The following is an 18,457-nucleotide window of genomic DNA, read 5'->3' as shown; positions in this document are numbered from 1 at the left end:
TACTCCATGAGGGATTTTACTTATATCCGTGACAATGGCCTCTTGAGTGAGCCGGTGGGGTTTTAGCAAGATCCCGGTGCCTTAATTCAGGCGAAATTTTATGTCCAATTTCCATCTATTCCATCATCTCCTGAATATTAGGTCAGACAGGGTTTATTTCAGTTTTTCTATGAGCTACCAATGCTTATTGTTTGTAATTCATCATAGTGTTATAAGGAGATTCACATGACAGTGATGGCCTGTCTTAACTGCACAAAGATGGGGATGAAGTGGTACAAAACTGTCACTTATCACCATAAAGTCTGAGAGATCTCAGTCAGGTACACCATGCAATCAATTTTGGACTTAAATCCCAAATTAGATTTATTTGTCCTTCCTTTGATAACCTTTCCCAGATGCCATTGCAAGATGTGCCTCATTCAACACTTTCTACCACTCCAGCGAGACTTAATTAGGGGACACGTAAAGAGGGCACACACATTCAATCACTTAGTAGAGTTAAGAAGGAGAGGACAGAGGACAAAGACTTCCCAGGAGGACACAAAGACATTGATACATCCATACATGCATGCATGTGTGTGTGTTGAAAAAGCTAGGTCAGGGAGGGAGAGAAAAATGTTGAAAAGTGGGGCAGTAGAGAGAGTTGAAGAGCATGTTGGGCAGGAGGCTTTAAAAAAAGAACAAAAGAAGATAGCACATTACAGCGAAATGTGGCAGGTGAAAGTGAGACCCGCTGACTGGAGGAAAGAGGAAGTGAGACACATTTAGGACAGAGCCAGGAGCAGAGCTACCAGCAGCAGAGAAAGAGAAATGGAAAAGAACGCCACTGGCGGGGGTGATGACACTGGGAGGAAGAAGAACAGGCCTCTGGGGGCAAATGGCGGGTGCAGAGTGACAGCACTCTTTCGACAACACAACGTCATTTGTGTCTTTTACGGTGGGGGTTGATGGACTTGCATGCATTTACCTTCGTGAGCGTGTGATGCCCAGAGCTGAGCCATCGGCAAACCACCGGGATTGGCTGATCTGTATGAAGGGTCAGAGTTCAAGGGGGAGGGGCATGGATAACCAGCCAGGAAAGGATTGGATCCCGTTGGGAAGGCATCACCTGGAAAAAAATAATAAGGACTGTCAGGCTCCATAGTAACCATCACTACCAAAGTAATAACCAACCGAAGCCAATCAATATACAGTAGCCTACTGCAAAGAATACTGACAATACCCTGTAGCCTGTGTGTATACAGTACAATTAATCCCCAAGTGTTTACCATGTGTAATCACTGTCGAGAAAGAACACGCATGTAAAAAAATACAACAAAATGATCCATTTGGTCGGATCTTGAGGTCACATTCTCTACTAGGAATGAAAGCTTTATGAGGAAGAAATCTAGGAGAATTTGGCTTCACTCAACCTGACAAAGTTTTTTTTATTTTTTTCCACAAGGGCACCTTGTGTTGAGGTGAGCCAAACTATGCCGCATGGATTTGCATTCCAACGACAAGTATAAGTGCATCAGAGACATTTTAGGTGTTACAACCATTTCACATTCTCACACTCTTAACGATGCTGCCCCAGTCATACAATTCAGAATACAAACAATATTTTCAGGCAAAAAATGTGACACAAAAAGTCCAACTGCTGTCATTTATAACACATCTGTCAAAATCAAAGTTAAAGGGGCTGTCAGCAGATATCAGTGTTCTGTATCTAAATACATTAAATATGTTTGAAGTGCTGAAAACATATGCAGACTTATAACAATATAGTGCTGAATTGTTGAGATATCACTTAAGCATCTTTTTCACCATTTGAATGTTCCTGATTTTGTGGGCGGGACTAAAACACAGCCCCGTGAGGGGGTTGGGGCGTATACTTTCTAACGCGAGTTCCCTCCCCCTCGATATAAGTACAAAGTGATGCCATTTCGTTTGGCTACTGCTCACTTGTGAGTTAGCTGTGCTTAGCTTCCATAACAAGGCCCATTTACCACTCCATCTTGCAGTTAGCAAGCTAACGATGGCTACACCCCGAAAACGCATCTTCGCTGGATGCCTCAATTTATAGAACAGCTCAGTAAGATTTTTTTTAAGCTCTCCAAAACAAAAAAAGAGGAAATAATAAAAATGATGAAGTGACTTTTTTTAAAGACACGCAGATGGCGAGCTGAACATCAACACCACCACTCGACTCTGCAGTGGGCATTTTACGGCGGATAGTTTTGTAAATTTTCAGAGACAACATGGCTTCCTGGGTAACTTGAATGGGGCAGTGCCGAATGTCTAACTACTTGGGCTTCCTCCTACCGTGCCGCTGTCGTCAGGTGCTGATGTTCAGCTGTGACATTATGTCACCAACAGCGAGGCTAAATTGCCTTGTGTGCTTATTTTTAATGATTATAGTCCACGAAAAAACATTTGATTTTGAAGTTGAGCCTCCTAATGTGATTTTGATATCGTATAAGCTATCACCCCCTCAGTATGTTTGATTCCTTTTGGCGAATCCGTTCAACATGCCCACAGCGTCTGAGAGCTGAGCGGTGGCCCTTAATATTCAAGTTCTGAAACCTGATTTTATATAATTAGCGATTTTAAAAAATTATAATTGATTCATTCAAATTTGGCTGGCTTGTTAACATTCTTCTCTGTGGTGTGTCGAATTTAAATGCCATTTTTTTGGGCCTGCTTATAGCGCCACTTTAAGATCCAGAATGTTCCATTTTAACTGCGGTAAACAAATTCCAATACTTGTGACAGTTAATGTTTAAATGTTAGTGTAAATGACATTATGATTTTCATTAATATTTTATGATGGTGAGTATTTGGCCCTGGAACAGATTGTGATTGATTTTAAATACGAACAAACCGCCGGTCGACGTCTGTACCGGAACGGAGAGAGATTAATTTTAGAGGTTGTATTGTATCTATCTACTATCTGCTATACAGTATTCCCTTTTGGGGTAAATGTAATTAAGTTTTATTAGGTTTATTTCAGATTCAGCAGACATCATTTCTAACTTAATTATTACAACAAACAGACATCAGTTGGACCATGATGATGTCCACTGAGTCTACTTAACTCACACTAACCTCATTATAGACACATGCAGGATGCACTGTTCAAAGAATGCTGAAATCAAACAAACAACCTTTAAGACTACCTAATCCGTATAAGAAAATCCTTGACTCAGCACTGATACTTTTATCAGGCTAGTTTTTAAGTAGGCTCCTCCAACCACTATCTGACCATTAGCAAACTTTGAACCTTTGAACTATCACTGCTTCCTCCAAACGTACGTCTCAAGAGCTGGAAAAAGGTTTTGTGTTCAACTTAGGTGTCCCACCACCGCCCTGCCCCACCCAGACCATTAACGAAAAGCAGTGCACAGCCATTACACTGATAAAACTATCCATGTGTGTAGGGGAAAGGGTGCTTTCTCCTCTCCTACATGGAGACTGGGGAGAGAAGTGTGCATGTGTGTGTATTAGTCCTATGGGAAGCAAGACACACGCCATTGAGAATTTCCTTCTGCGTCTAAATAAGTACATTAAAACTGCAGTATGTCAGCACACAAACGCGTGTTCAAATCAATACCAAATAAAACTTTCCAATGAATCACCAAAATAGGAACGTACGCTCACATTTAGCAGTATATGGCTCATCCTATGCACTGTCCCATTACACACATTTAGTCAAGCTGCCTCTCCAAGTATGCATGTGTGTCTATGCTACATGAGTACACATTCAGTGTGTGTGTGTGTGTGTGTGTGTGTGCGCGACACTGTGCTTAAAACATATAATGCAACAGCAAAACATTGCCAATAAATCGTAATAATGTAATTAATATAAAGAATAATAAAGATCATGTTATACAGAAAAGGCCTGAGTTAAAAAAACAAACCTACACTGTATTACATAAACATTAGTTGAGGCTAGTCTTTTTACAACTACCTTTTGGTTCGATCTATTCATGCCCCTTTCAAATTGCTACTTAGTGCGTATGGGTGGGTGGGTGTGAGAGAAATTTAGTCACACACTTTTACACACAATGCATCCAATCATCACCTGCCACAGGGGTTTAGTTCCCCAGCAGATCACATTCCTTCAGGCCAAAGAGCAGCGCCTCACTAAAAAACACACACGTTAAGCAGCACAGTTGCACAGAGGGGTATGGATCATTCTCAGCATCACAGCTGCCTACAGGCCCAGGCTCCATTTGCACACACATGTACGAGTGTGTCAAACGTTCCAGGACTGGTGTCAAGCAAAGTATATTTCCAAACTATAGGTTCTCCTCTTCAAAGTAATCCCAGTGGAGTCTAATGCACTTTCCCAGCCTTCTTTTCCACACACCTTCAGCAGCTCAGTCATCATGGCCATCTTTAAGTCGTCCACAACTTAAAAACGAGTCCCCCTTTGATGACCCCTTTGAACTTGGAAAGTGGGGCGGGAAATCACAGAGACCCAGGTCTGGTGCGTAATGTGTTGCTCCAACATGGCAAAGTTTTTCTGGGCCAGGAACTGTCAGATGCTCAGGGCATTGTGAGCAGTTGCGTTGTCATGGCAAAAAAGCCACAAGTTGTTATGCCACAACTCTCGCCTCTTCTCACACACTGAATAAATCAAACAGCAGGATCTCTTGGTAGACATGCTGGTTGATTGTGTGACCCACACTGAAGGGGAAAAGATGCTGTACCATCCTAAATTCCCTTTTTGTTTTTATGTGCACTGAAGGGGAGAGGAAAGCGGGAGGACTAGTACAACAGAAAAAAAGATTGCTCTCCTCATTCCAGAAACAACATCCAAAGTAGCTTGATTGGAAAATGTGTCTTTCAATGTTTTGGAATTAATCTCATTACCTGTCTGTCTTTCTTTTTGCCTACATCTCTCAACACTTCAACAATTCCCCCCCCCCCCTGAATCCATTCTTCCAACTTCACAAGATGGTTACTTTGCCATGTTGGTATGAGTGAGTTGCCAGGAAACATGCTCTGACTCAAAGCATCTCCTGAGCCTCTATATTCAGATCCTCGATGAAAGCGACTAAAAAGGTCTGTTGGAAATAAATTCGGGGAAAGATGATGCCATGGCCAACAATGGAATCGCTGAATTGGACTTAAGGAGTACAAAAATCATGAGCACATGATTAAATAACAAAATCCGATCGAAAAAATAATAATAAAAGGTAGAAAAACCAGATTAAACAAAAAATTCTGAAATGTCCTACCTACACACACAAAAACACACACGTGCGCCATCTGTTATCCATCAGTAGTTGGAGTGATGGGGTGGGGTCATCGATTGATTTCTGGTTTTTATTTCCTCGAAGAAAAAAACATCCAAACTATAAAACTGTTCTGCCTCTGGTCTCTGCCACCACCAAGCACCACACTGCCACTGGTATCCATAACAAGAAACTTTTCTTTCCATGATACAAGAGAAGGCGGATGCAGATTTACAACACAGACATTCATGTGTTAAAAGTTTGAAACACTTACATGCCGCGCATTGAGTGGCGTTACAGAAAATACCACGCAGCTACTATGTTTTAGATTATCTGACACTGCCATTTGCTGCTCTTTGATACAAAGATTTCAAACCACAGCACAGACAATTTTCCCAGTTGATATTCAAATATTTTAGAAAAGGAGGCATTTGTCAGCAGTGAGATTGTCTTGGTATCTCAAATATCTACTGCACATACTTTGGAAACAAAGTAAGTCAGGATTGCACATGCCTCTGCCAAGGCCAATCAATCATCTCAGCTTGTCTGTCTGACTTTTGGTTTCAAACCATCACATACTAGGCAAGACTAGTACATTCCAATCCTGCAGGTGGAGGTAATGCAGATGACGTCAGTGGCAACTGTCACACACAAAAAGCTTTTTTCACTGGATTTAATAGTTCACTACGCTAGTTGGCCTTAAATACAAACATACACGAACAGCAAAAATGAATCTCTTGAGTCGCACCTTTAGATCTGAACCAAAAATGTGGTTGCTTCCTTGGCTGCAGTGCCACAACTCTGCAAGGTTTTGTGAAAATATACGAATACAGTGGCACCTTGATTTACGAGTACTACTTCTTGTGGCAGCGAACTTCACAACAAGCAGCAGTTTGGCAGATAGTAAACATTTCTATACAAAAGAGGCCATGTACTTGCTTTGAGCTGTTTATTGCCACTCCCAGTTGAAGTTTTCATTTATAACCAAAGAATTACACATTGTGTATTTAACCAGGGTGCAATTTGGTTTTACGAAAGTCCACTAGCTTAATGCTAACTCACAATTCCAAACACCCTCAACAGGCTAATAAAACCAACTATAAACCTGACAAACTTATATTTGAACACAAGCAGACAGAGCAAACAAAATTACAGTCACAGCTATATATTCTTTATCTACTGATGAAAACGATTAATAACATTGCAGCTTCGTCGGGAGTTTTCTTTTGTTTAATCATCAAATCTATATGGACCGTAGTATATCTGTAGGCATTATACTGCCCCTGGTGGCCGAGGCTCACACACCAGAATGAGCAGCACAATGCCCCTAAATTATCATGATGCCCAAAGAATTAACATTAATTAAACATTCTTTACATTAAATAAATATCAGTGTAGGTTTTACTAAGTACAATACTGTAGAATAGTATTTTTCTTACTAAAAACAAATAAATTTTGGTGTTTTTTGGGGCACTGGAACAGATTAATGGCATTTCTATTCATTTGTGTTCAGTGTTTACAGTTATAAGCTTGGTCATGGAACAAAGAAAACTCACAAGTCAAAGCACCACTGTATATTTAACACACATTTTGGTATCTTTCCACCTACCATCCAACCTTTATATTCCTTACTCCAGTGATTCCCAACCACTGCGCCACAGCACATTAATGTGCCATGAAAGACAATAAACACAGAAGACAAAAGACATCATCATCGATTTTAGAAGGAACGCCCACACACACACACACACACACACACACACACACGACGCCATCTCTTAATAAGGATCCAACAGTGGAAAATGTGCAATCATACAAATATCTTGGGACAATTGTTGACTCAAAAACTGAACTTCGAAGCAAATTGTGAAGCTGTGTGAAAAAAGGGGCAAGAGTGTTTGTTTAGTTTGAGGAAAATGGCTTATTTTAATGTTGACAAAACAACAAGCCTATTTTATTTGGCTTTTATTGAATTGATTTCATCTTTTTCTCTCGTGTCATGTTTTGGAAATGTATCTTTGAAGAACAAAAAAGCCTTGAACCAAATGTTTAATTGGTCGAGTAGGCTGATTGGTGAGTCACAGCTTAGTCCAGCATCCCTGTACACCAGACAGTTACAGTGGTTAACTAGCTCAATCTTAGAAGATGAATTGTTCAATTCATTGTTGCAGTGAATTTCCCCTCCTACCCTCAGGGCGAAGGTTCGCAGTCCCAAAATGCAAACCAAAGCGGTATAGAAATTGCGTTGTTCCAGCAGTAATTATAGAGATAAACAAGGCATACCAACAAAGTAACATTGTGCACACAAGGTACAAGTGAGGTTTGGATAATACTTTTAATGTTTGTGTTTTATGTCTGTCTACTGTTGTGGTCGTTGTGTCTACATGTATAACCTGTGCTGCGAAACAAATCTACCTACAGGTATGAATAAAGTAAATTGAACTGAACTTTGTTCATCTATCCATGCCAGTGACGTATAGTGACAGGCAGAACAATTACATGCTCTTCCACTCGACGGCACAAGGTACATAATTAACCTGTGTATTTAAGAATGCTGCATATACTTTTTGTGCTATTTGTGTTTGGTGGTGTGTTGTGAGATATTTCTGCTGTAAAATATGTTGTCTTGGCTCAAGAAAAGCTTTAAATGCCGTAAACAATGGTTTGCAAGCATCCGGAGCAGTTGTCAAGTCTCCAACCAGTCAGTCCCGAACCCAGCAACTGCTGCGTAAATCAACCAAAAATTATGACCAACACATACCTCTCACCTTAGACAATTTTTACTTGGAAGAGGTACTAATGAACTACTGCTTCAAACAGCATATGCTTTGGAGTGACAGAAGTGACACACAAACAGAAGTGTTGAACAAGTGTGGAATTCGCTTGCACAGTTGACATACAATAGAAACAGCGTGGAGCGCGAAGATGACAGTCAATTGTTAATTAAACAAAGGAAGGATCAGCGTGTCGGAATAGCACTTTTCCCTCTCTCTGGCGCTTTTACACATTGAGACAGTAATTATAGGGTCTTATTACAAATATCTAACCTTTTGTAAGGGGACATGCAGAGACTCACCAGGCAAGCAAAAAGACAAGACATCACGCTGCATGTGACCTTTGTCTGAATTTGAGGAATGGTTGTGGCAGAGCGGACAAGTTAGCTAATGCACTGGGTATTTCAACATGCTACAGCATGCTCATTTGTGCATCATCCAATGTGCCCGCGCGCGCACACACACACACACACACACACACACACACACACACACACACACGTCTATCAGTCTCATGTTTGACAGCTGTGTGCTAGGTATGCTTGTGTGCAGTTTGTCTACCCCTGACAGGTTTATTGTAGCAGGGCAGCAGTGCCTTGTGCTTCTCTTAAAGAGCTTGTTTTCTTTCCTGAAAGATTCAATTTATCTGAGAGGGGACGTGTCGTCAGTCTTCTAGCGCGCGCGCACACACACAAACACTCTCTCTCTCTCTCTCTCTCTCACACACACACACACACACACACACACACACAGAGAGAGGACTGTGCTTTTCTCATATATAAACACACACACTTACGACATTAATATTAACGTAAACAGACGCTATCCAAGCACCGTGGAAGACAAATTGGTATTGGCTAAAACAACACGTTCCTGCCCTACAAACTGCATGAATTATTCTTGCACTCGAGTACCTCAGTGTGCGTATGTGTGAGTCAGAAAAAGAGAGCGCATTTGAAGAACTACAACATTCATCTGACTGTATATGAGTGCGTTGTGGTCAGGATAAATCTCTTTGCAGCTAGTCTCAGGGGGAAACCCCTGGCCCTAGCAGCAATAAGCACAATCACATGCTCCTGTTCCCACACACAAGACATTCCTTCTCCCAAAAACAAATCCCAGATCTTATCCCCTGAAAAAAAAGATGCTTCCCACCTCAGGGATGCAGTACCAATTGAGTCTTCCTATGCAGTTTGTTCTCAAGCCCTCACCTCAACACCTTCATTGGCCCCTCACTCTCTCCAATCGTCATTTGGTCACTTGTGCAAGCATGCGTGGCACCGCAGAATAGCCTCACAGATGAGGGACACCCCCTCGCCCCAGTCAAGTATGGCTTTGTTCCAAAAGCTACTCCAAAACATTGGGAGTAGGCTTCAGCAAAAAGTAATCATCTGCCATAATGGACAATTTTTTTTAACACATAAACAAGTCAACTGACACCCAGTTCGCATCTGCATCTGGGATTTATATCCACAATACACATTGCTCACAGGCAATGCTGAGCACCAAGTCGACAGCAGCTGTTTAGAGGGGAAACACACCACACTTTCTGGGAAATGCAGTGAAAGTTAGCACAAAGGGTTGAAAATATTGCACAATCTGGGAAAGGGGGCATTTTTAGACAATTGTGCAACTAAACACTGTCTTGATTGTGAGAACACAAGAAAATAGCCTTTAAATGCCTCCAGCTTTAAAAGTAATGTTGAAAGATATTTCTGGCCTAGTCTCATTCATCAGTGTAGTTACATTTGTGTAGGTACTACATCCGCTGCCCTCCATGCACAAGGGAGGTAGCAGGACAGATGGCCTCAATCTGGTGACAAAAGGCTTCAGCAGATCTCCGGTAGACGTACAGTGATTCAGATCACATCATTGTAAACATAATGGAAGAAATATCAAATTGTTTACAGTTTAAAAGTAGTGCAAGACAGAAAGCTTAGAATCACTGGGGTGTGTGTGTTTTTGTATACACAACTGTTAATGTGCTTAACTGTGACATCTAACTGCAAGTATGCAGTGTTGCAAGGGAGACTCAATCGAGAAGGTGAAAATTTTAAGTCTCTTTTATACCGACATCTGACAAAATTGATGTATACAAGGCATAACAGACGATTTCTACTCAGAACCCAGCGAAGCAAGATAATACCACAACTGTTTGTGCTTTCACACAGCCACATATCAAACAACAAATCAGATAATTAGACGCAAGACGGCGTCAGCGCCAGCATCTGGTGTGTATAAAATTCTTGTGGTACAGCAACAATTTATTTTCAACATAGCAGGGAAGGAGAAGTGAGTGTCAGGTGTTAAAACCTTATACATCGCTCTTTGCACTGCAGAAAACCATTACACAGAGACGGCATCCCAGCTCTGTTTTGGTTCTGGTAGTAGTCTACCTCGGAACGACTTGGTCCCTTGATTCCAAACAGCGGCAAGGGCAAAAAAATGGAAAAAAGCCAGCTTTTACAGGTTGTGTAAAAGGATGTTAAGGTAGACACCTGAGAGATAAGGGTGTGAGACAGCAGTCCAATCTGCTATAACAGTGCAGCCAAAAATAACAATGAATTTAAAAAAAACATTCGCTAAAACAAAAACACAAGCTTGGCTCATTTGATTACTGACTGGGTGCTTGAGTTCTGGATTCAAGCCATTTGTGGTAATTAAAAGTGGAACATTGCGACCATTTGCAATTACCAAATAACTCACATCGCGGAGCCAGGGTTTTATCATTGCAACCACGGGACTGGTATCTCAGACCTGTTTGGCTGATGTAATCTCTGGGGATTCGATATTGAAGAGAAGCCATAAAGCCAAACGACCCGTTTCATACAGTGGCATGTAGGCTGGGGAGTGCGCGGAGGGGAGGAGAGTCAGCAAGGGAGAGGGTCAGTGTATGGGCAGAAACAAAACATCCCCGTTTCGTAAGGAGAGTTTAAACTGCCAGCCTGGACTGTAACAGTGATTGGGTCAATTTCACTTCACACCCCTCCCAGTGAATAGTCCACACAATGCAAGATGCTTTTAAGATTTTTCAGAGCAAAATAGGTTTTTTAAAAAAAGGTGGGGGGGTGATTAAAGATGTGTCGTCACAATACCATAATTAGGAATTCGACACTATACTATTCTTGTATAAAGTACCTCGATACTCATACTGAAGCAATATCATGTCAAAAACCTAAAACATTGGTAAAAGCAATTCAAAATAATATTAGATAATGACAGATCTCAAATAAAATTATCACACATTCCCTCTTGAGAAAAAAAACTGACTCAGCAGCTCAGCTATTAAAGTCCCCAAAGTAAAAATGTCTTCTAAATTTGACAGGCCAAATAGTGTTGTTAACAACCCTATTAATTTTTAAATAAGTAGGGTATAAAATGAGGCCTCAAAATGTTAAAAAAATAATAATAATCAAGCTCTTCTTTCCATTCTCAAACACTGAGGGAACACGCTGAAACCATGTCCTATCTACTGTCAATCAAATACCACTGCTACAACCTGGAAACATTTATGCTACTTCTTCTAGCATCTTTCTCATGCCCAGTGCCAGTAATTGAAATGTGGGATGTGTGCGATCACACAGGGCTGCATGTCTTGTGGGTGGGTGGGGGGGCAACTTGCAGGGCCAGGGGGTTTTGATATGGGCAGTATTACCGTAATCCTCAGGATGTAGGCATAGCTAGCAAGTAAACTGCACACTGCAATTGCGCTGAATAACCGCTGATGCAAACGAAGGTGCTGAAGTTCTTATACAGTGGGGGTGGGGCGCCACAGCAAAAGGAAATCAGGAAAAACAGTTTAACTCTACACAATTGAGTCCTACATAGTTTTCAGTCTTTGCACACGTATTCAGAAATTAACTTCAAACATTTGTAATGTATTTAGAAACAAATCTCTGAATTCATTTTACAGGCTCTTTTGAATTTTGAATCCAAAAGAAATATCTATTTTTAAATAATTACACAAATCTCAATTTCATATATAAGCTTTAACACATGACGCAGTATTCCAATATTTTAGAGCATTTTATTTATTTCATATTAAATACATTACATCGTTACTTAAAAGCGTAGGTCTTAATGAAATGTATAATTACTCAATGCAGCTGCGTAGTTGGTGGCTCATCTACAAACATGCTATTGATTAATTTCCTTGTCGAATGCAACCAGTGGGGCACAGGTTTGCTTGTCACAAAATAATTTACACTCTGTAAACATCCATTTCAAGGTAACTTGTTGAAAATTGTGTCACATTGTCTTATCTGTCGCTCTTTGAACTCTTTGACAATGCCGTTCTGCGGGGTATCTGGCCACACTGTATTGGAGTTGTTCCCGCATCTCGTCTGTGCAGCTTCATATCAGGTTTTGCAGACTTACTTGCCCTGACTGTTGGCCGTATAAGCAAAACATTTCCCCATCTCGCTCCGTGCCTCTTTTTTTCTTAATGAGTTGCGGATGACCGCAAAGGCTGTTGGCCATTTCTTTCTCACTGCGAACACACATTATGGGGAGTGACGTTTTTTGTGGGGCGCTGCCCATTACAGGGGGCTGTATACACACAAACTGCTGCTTTACGTCTGCTGTGTAACTGTCACTCTTTAAATACCAGTACTAAAAACAACTGGACTCTTGTCATTTTTAACAGCGCAGTATCGCAGTAGTATATAACGAAATCGAATATTTAAAAAATGTCCACTGCTCTGATCAGTTGCCCTGTAAATGTTTCCCCATGACACTTGAGAAACTGTCGAGATCATCAGCAAAAATTGTCATCCTGCAACACACCCAGTCAATATGCTCTTAACTCCTAATGCTGATTCCACAGCCGGCATCATATTGTATGTGTGTGTGGGGAGGAGGGGTGGGGGGTGGTGAACGGGGACACACACACAAATGAACGCTTTAGAGGGTCGTGTTTCGTTTTACATGGAGTAGAGTGTAACCTATAAAGCTGTATGCCCCTGACGCTGTACAATTCTGGGAAAAATATGCCTCTAAAGCCGCACAAACCCATTGACATCTGGCCGTCATGCATGTTGACGCACCTCGTTACAGTGAGTTGCTGTCACAGTTAAGACAGACATTTTGCTGTTTTTACTTTAAGAGCAGTTCACTTAGTTTCACACTTTGGAGACAATTCATGACATCTGCGACATCTGTCACCTTGCCATTACGCCTACAGCACTATGGCTGAGTGTTTTGTTTTTACGTCTAAATATTAACAGTGTATGGTTTATTTTTCAACTTGAGGCAGTTAACCTGTGATGACATAAAACATTGCCTGTATACTTAATAAAGACTATAGTGGCAACAATTTGACTCTAGAACAGATTTTTTTTCCCATTTCCACTATTTTTTTTTTAATTCGAACAAATCAGAAGTCAAATGGTGTAACAAAAAAAAAAATGGATCGTGTTCACCTCAGAGGTTTAATCATACATTGCCACCCCACGTGACACAAACTACACACAAACCACATTCGACAATAAGATCGAAGAATGGCGCTCATCTGAAACATTCGAATCTCTAGGGGTTTACCCTTGAACATAAACCAGAGAAACTGTAATTGTATATCTGTCTGCAGCGACATGACTTCAGGGGGGATGTAACAAGATGACAGTATTTGTCAGACTTTCCATTTTCAAAAAAAGACACCCAAAGACGTAACCTTTCCTCCATACAACTTGTGTTTAGAAACTAGAGGCTTCTGACATTCCCCTTGTTGACCACAAGACTATGCACACACACACACACAAAACTTCCATTACTAATAGCAGGAGCAGACGTGACACGGCAGTGCAACCTGAAGGTAAATCACTAGCTTAGAAGGGAGTAACAAACACTTCATTTGATCTACTGACTAGTCAGGTATTGCAAAAACACTCACTAATCAGCTACAAATAACAAGGAGGTTGGTTTAATGGTTTACAGCAAAGTCCCTTTATCCAGCAAACGCATAAAAGCATTCGGCTGGCCCTTCTCAATATAGATTTCTCAACACACAGAACAGGAGTAATGAAAAGAGGAGCAACAGCCACTAGCAGAATGTTCCAAGATTATTGTGCACCCGACTCGTACGGATGCATTTGCCACTATAATAAACACTGCAGTCCTGCCCAGCCAGCGGTATAAATATCACATTGCTGCAACATCACACGTCGAGCAGACCACTTCTGACAAACACGCACAAGCAACATTTGAAACATGAATGGCGGTTTAACGGTGCACATGCAATCCAAGAGCACTGCACTCTCGCCAGCCCACTACTGTGCTCCTGTTTGGGCCAAGTACTTTTCCACTCATGTGCTGTCCATCGAAACCGTGGGAATCTTCCCACGATGCCTTACTTTCATATCTCAAACATGCCCCAGCGTCTTTTAATTGTTATTATCATTTTACAGCCAATGCTCGTCATAAAACAAGTCGACATCTGGTCTAGTTTGCCACATTATAACATCATCCAGAACTGAACACGCATGCCAAGCGACGCAAAACAGTCCGCCTTTAAAGTTAATAGTTTATCCTTTGGAGTATATTTTATGGCATACGTGGTGGTATTCAAACAGTGCAAGATTATGTACTCACTGTGGTGCGTGTGCAGGTTAATGGCCGATGGTAAAAATTTTCGGGAATGGAGAGGTGGCGGGTGAGTGGCGGCCAAGTGGCCGGGGGAAGGAGGGATCCTCCCGGCTGCTCCTGCAGCCCCGAGTCGGTGAGGCTCCACGGCGAGCCCCGCCAACAACGGGGGAGGGACGTGGACGGAACGTGGAACTCCAAAATCTCTGCCATCCATGATCCACAACAGGGAAAGTTAGGATAAGAAATTGTCCTTTCGGATAGGTCAACTACTCCGAAAAAAAGCCAGTTTTGGCTATAACAATAATAATAATGTCTTAAATTGTCCGGGAGATTCGGACTCATTTTCAGCCATTCTGCTGACCTGCGAAACAAAAAACAACAACAACAACAACAACAACAACAACCAATCACTTGATTTAGAACAGCCGAAAAATCAACATTTATATAAGGGACGGATATGTTTATATATTTTTCATAATCTCGGCGACTAAGCGGCGCATATGTGCAATGACGCAGTTCGAGAGGGGAGAGAGGGAAAAAAAACACTTCAAGCGACTGTTGGTTCGCTATTAGGATTATACGAGTTGAACCCAAAGTAAATCATTTAATCGCAATTGTGCTTAAATCCACAATCTTATGGTTAAACGTAAAAGAGGCGCTGCGCCCCTCCGATGCGCAGCGAGCAGCCAGCCGCTTCCGAGCTTCGCTTCCCGGGGAAACACGACCAGGACGTACCGGGGGTCAGTTGCTCCGCACCGCCGTCAACATACTCGCCGATTATTGCACCGTAATTCATACGTTCTTTTTATTTATTTCTAATTATTATTATTATTTTTTGCATTTTCACATCGGGCAGCTTCACCATTTAACCTCAATTTTAACACTTTATGTTGTAGTCACTGCGCAAGCCAGCAAATACAGCGTCAATATAAAGCAAATGCAACATTCCGGACGGGTTAAATATAAAAGGTGGAAATAGGCTGTCGTCGTTAATCAGAGTCGGTATGTGCTTGTTGCACACAATGTGTTGTGTGTTTAGGAGTATTTCTGCAACCAAACGATTAGGACACACACACCAAAAAAATGTAATTTAACATAAAACGACGTAGTCGATGTACATCGTTTGTGTCGATATTTTTAAAGGAGTTCGACCGACATTGTAAATGTACTTTCTGCGAGCGACCACGACGTCTCAAATCAAGTGTAAAATAAATGATTTGCTGCCTTTTATGTTACTATTCAAAACACTCGAGTAAACTTTAAAGGTGTCGGAGCAAGTAACTGCGATTTTTTTTTTACGAGTTATTTTAAAATATGCAAATCGGATCCTCGAAACAAGACCAAAATAACGCAAAGTCACCGCTAAGCATAATGTGATTCAACACGGTTTGTTTAGAAGGAGAAAACGGAGCGAAAGTGGACGTAACCTTCAAATGCTGCAAGCAAACATTACAGCACGGACTCGTGATATCCAGACGACCAGGATCTCACTCGACAACACACTCAATTGGGTTTTGTTTTCTTGAACGCAGCACCGAAAACACACGTTTTCCTAACCCCATCGATATTAATTAACTCCTGTGCGGAGTAAAGGCAGCATTTTTGGAGCTGTGATCTTCGTGTTTAAGTGGCGGGGAAACACGACATAGGAGCCACGTTTCAAAAGTTTGCAACCATTCCGTGAACGGCTCAACTTTCTCGGGCAGAGGGGAGGTGGGTGATGTTTTTAAAAAAAAAAAAAAAAAAAAAAAAAAAATTAATAAAAAGTCTTGTTTTCACAACCGCCAAGAACCTACGCGCCTGACCCAAAACAACCTATCTTGGAAGAAATGGCGAGGAAATCGCAACAGTTCTTCTGGAAGGCCACCGAAGAAAAGTACGAAAACAAAGTCAAGGCGCTTACTTGGAAAGGGAGGGGTGTTAAGGAAGCGAGGAGACGACTTTTAATTGCCAGTGAGTCCCGCAAAGTGCGTCCAAGTTGCTTGGAGAACTGCTGTAGTCCATTCCAGGCTCACTCGAAGGTGAACTGGGGGGGAAGAGGGAAAAGAGAGAGGGAGAAAGAAAGAAAGAGAGAGAGAGAGAGAGACCCCGTCTCGTCCGTTTACTCCTCAGCAATGAAACATAGCATTGTTTTACAAGCCCCGCCCTCCTTGCTGACACCGCCCACTCAACAAATCCACGCCCATTGGCTGACAAAATCTCCTGGCTGACTGGCTAGTCGCACGTCGATCAAATTCCAAACATTGGCCCCTTCCCAGCACTATAAAACCAATTATGGAGCGAGTAAAGGCAGGGCCGTTTCAAGGTCCCCTCTCTCTTTTGGACTGCGCGGTCAAAAGCGAGGGGTGCTGGGATGGTTGGTTGGTTGGAAGACGACGACCCCCACGCTCGCCATCTCCACGCTGATTAGAGTGGACGCGCAAAGCACGGGGGAAGCGCTAAAAACTGTTTTTTTTTTCCCAGCGTGTGCTTACACTTACACACACACACACACACACACACACATATATACACATATATATATATATATTGATTCATCTAAATTCGGCCAAGACCATGCTGGGTCTTTATCGTATAGTAGGAGGCATATGCTAAGCCACCGTGACTGCTTTTCAGGTTTTTATCTAACGGAGCCTTCTAGATGCAAATGTCCCATATCAAGCCAAAGGAAGGTGGTGCAGCGCTGGATGCCTTCTTTGGGCATTCAGTGGGTATTCAAATTTGCATCAGAAGAGGAGGAAAATACCGTTGTTTTAGTTTGCTTATGCAAAAAAAAAAAAAAAAAAAAACTGCTGCAAGGGGAACCCGAAACTTCATACTGCGCTCCCCATGCTCTCCTCCTTTCCAGTGCCTCTGAAGCTGCGCGAGTGCGCGTTACGCAGTTCCAACAAATGTTGATTAAAAAATCTGACGCGGTTTCAAGCTGCCCATGCCCCCCAACCCCCCGACCCGACTCCTCCAGCCCCTCCTCTCTCAGTAGTGTCGGTTTCAAGGCGATCCTCCGGTAACGTAAACCAGGAGGCTGCAAGTCCTTGAAGGGAGAATCGCGTCCTGCTTCGTCAATAAACGGAGGGATAAACAACCCAAATTACATACACGCGTTTCGACGTGATCACCTTTAGTCACAAAAAGGACACTATATCCCGGATGAGGTAGAACTAGAGGCCGATCATCCGGAGAACCTCGCGGCGACTCTCACCCTCGAAAGGACCCGGGGAGGGAGTGCCGAGGCTGGGATCAGATGTGTGCGCTGAGCCCTCCAAGGAGACCGAGGCTCCCATTGTTCTCCTCCTTTCGACTGAGAATCCAGACAATGGGTGCAGATTAGGTTCCTATTGTTGCTCTCTTCACCCAACAAGTATTCGGCAGGTTTCATCTTCTCCTTGTTTTTCTTGTCAAATATTGCGGCGACGGTGGGGGTCTTATCTCCACTTTGGAGGTGGGTGGTTTCAATCATGCAGAACAGTTAGGACGTTTTACACGATGCATATTATTTACAGCACGTCTATTGGCCCATTTTTTTATTGTGTCAGAAATGGACTATTGAGAACCAATTTATGTTCTTGCAGACTCTGCAATGAAGAATCACAACTGTTAAAACAACATGAAACCTTTCCGCAAGTTGAGCTCATGCAATATACAATCCAAAACGTCACTATTGTGATTTGATGTAATGCCACAACCATTTTAATACAACCGAAGTTGATACAGTGGAACATATGAATGAATTCTTCTGTTTTTTAATACTTACTGCTTTCACACCCTTACACAAATCCTTGTTGAGCTGCAGATGAAAAGCACATATTAATCATGATTGACAGCCATCCTGCAGAAGCAGTAATGTCAGTAACTACAAAAATCACAGCATACGACGCACAATTG

General features: G+C 42.0%; 1 protein-coding gene across 5 annotated transcripts in view; it reads right to left on the bottom strand.

The window, feature by feature from the left end:
• The window catches only part of tnrc18 (trinucleotide repeat containing 18), a 52,313-nt gene extending 35,632 nt beyond the window's left edge, over positions 1 to 16,681 (bottom strand). For all 5 annotated transcript variants that reach the window (XM_061701591.1, XM_061701593.1, XM_061701592.1 and 2 more), the window contains exons 1-3: positions 16,479 to 16,681; positions 14,582 to 14,936; positions 968 to 1,108 (exon numbers count right to left, since the gene is read on the bottom strand). In XM_061701591.1, coding sequence (XP_061557575.1) covers positions 968 to 1,108; positions 14,582 to 14,789 — 349 coding nt within the window. In that variant the 5' untranslated portion in view covers positions 14,790 to 14,936; positions 16,479 to 16,681. The remainder of the gene's footprint in view (positions 1 to 967; positions 1,109 to 14,581; positions 14,937 to 16,478) is intronic.
• Between the last annotated feature and the right edge of the window lie 1,776 nt (positions 16,682 to 18,457).

The sequence above is a fragment of the Phycodurus eques genome, chromosome 16 (assembly GCF_024500275.1).
Source record: "Phycodurus eques isolate BA_2022a chromosome 16, UOR_Pequ_1.1, whole genome shotgun sequence".
NCBI classification, from domain to species: Eukaryota; Metazoa; Chordata; class Actinopteri; order Syngnathiformes; family Syngnathidae; genus Phycodurus; species Phycodurus eques.
This window is presented reverse-complemented; position numbering and strand designations above follow the sequence as displayed.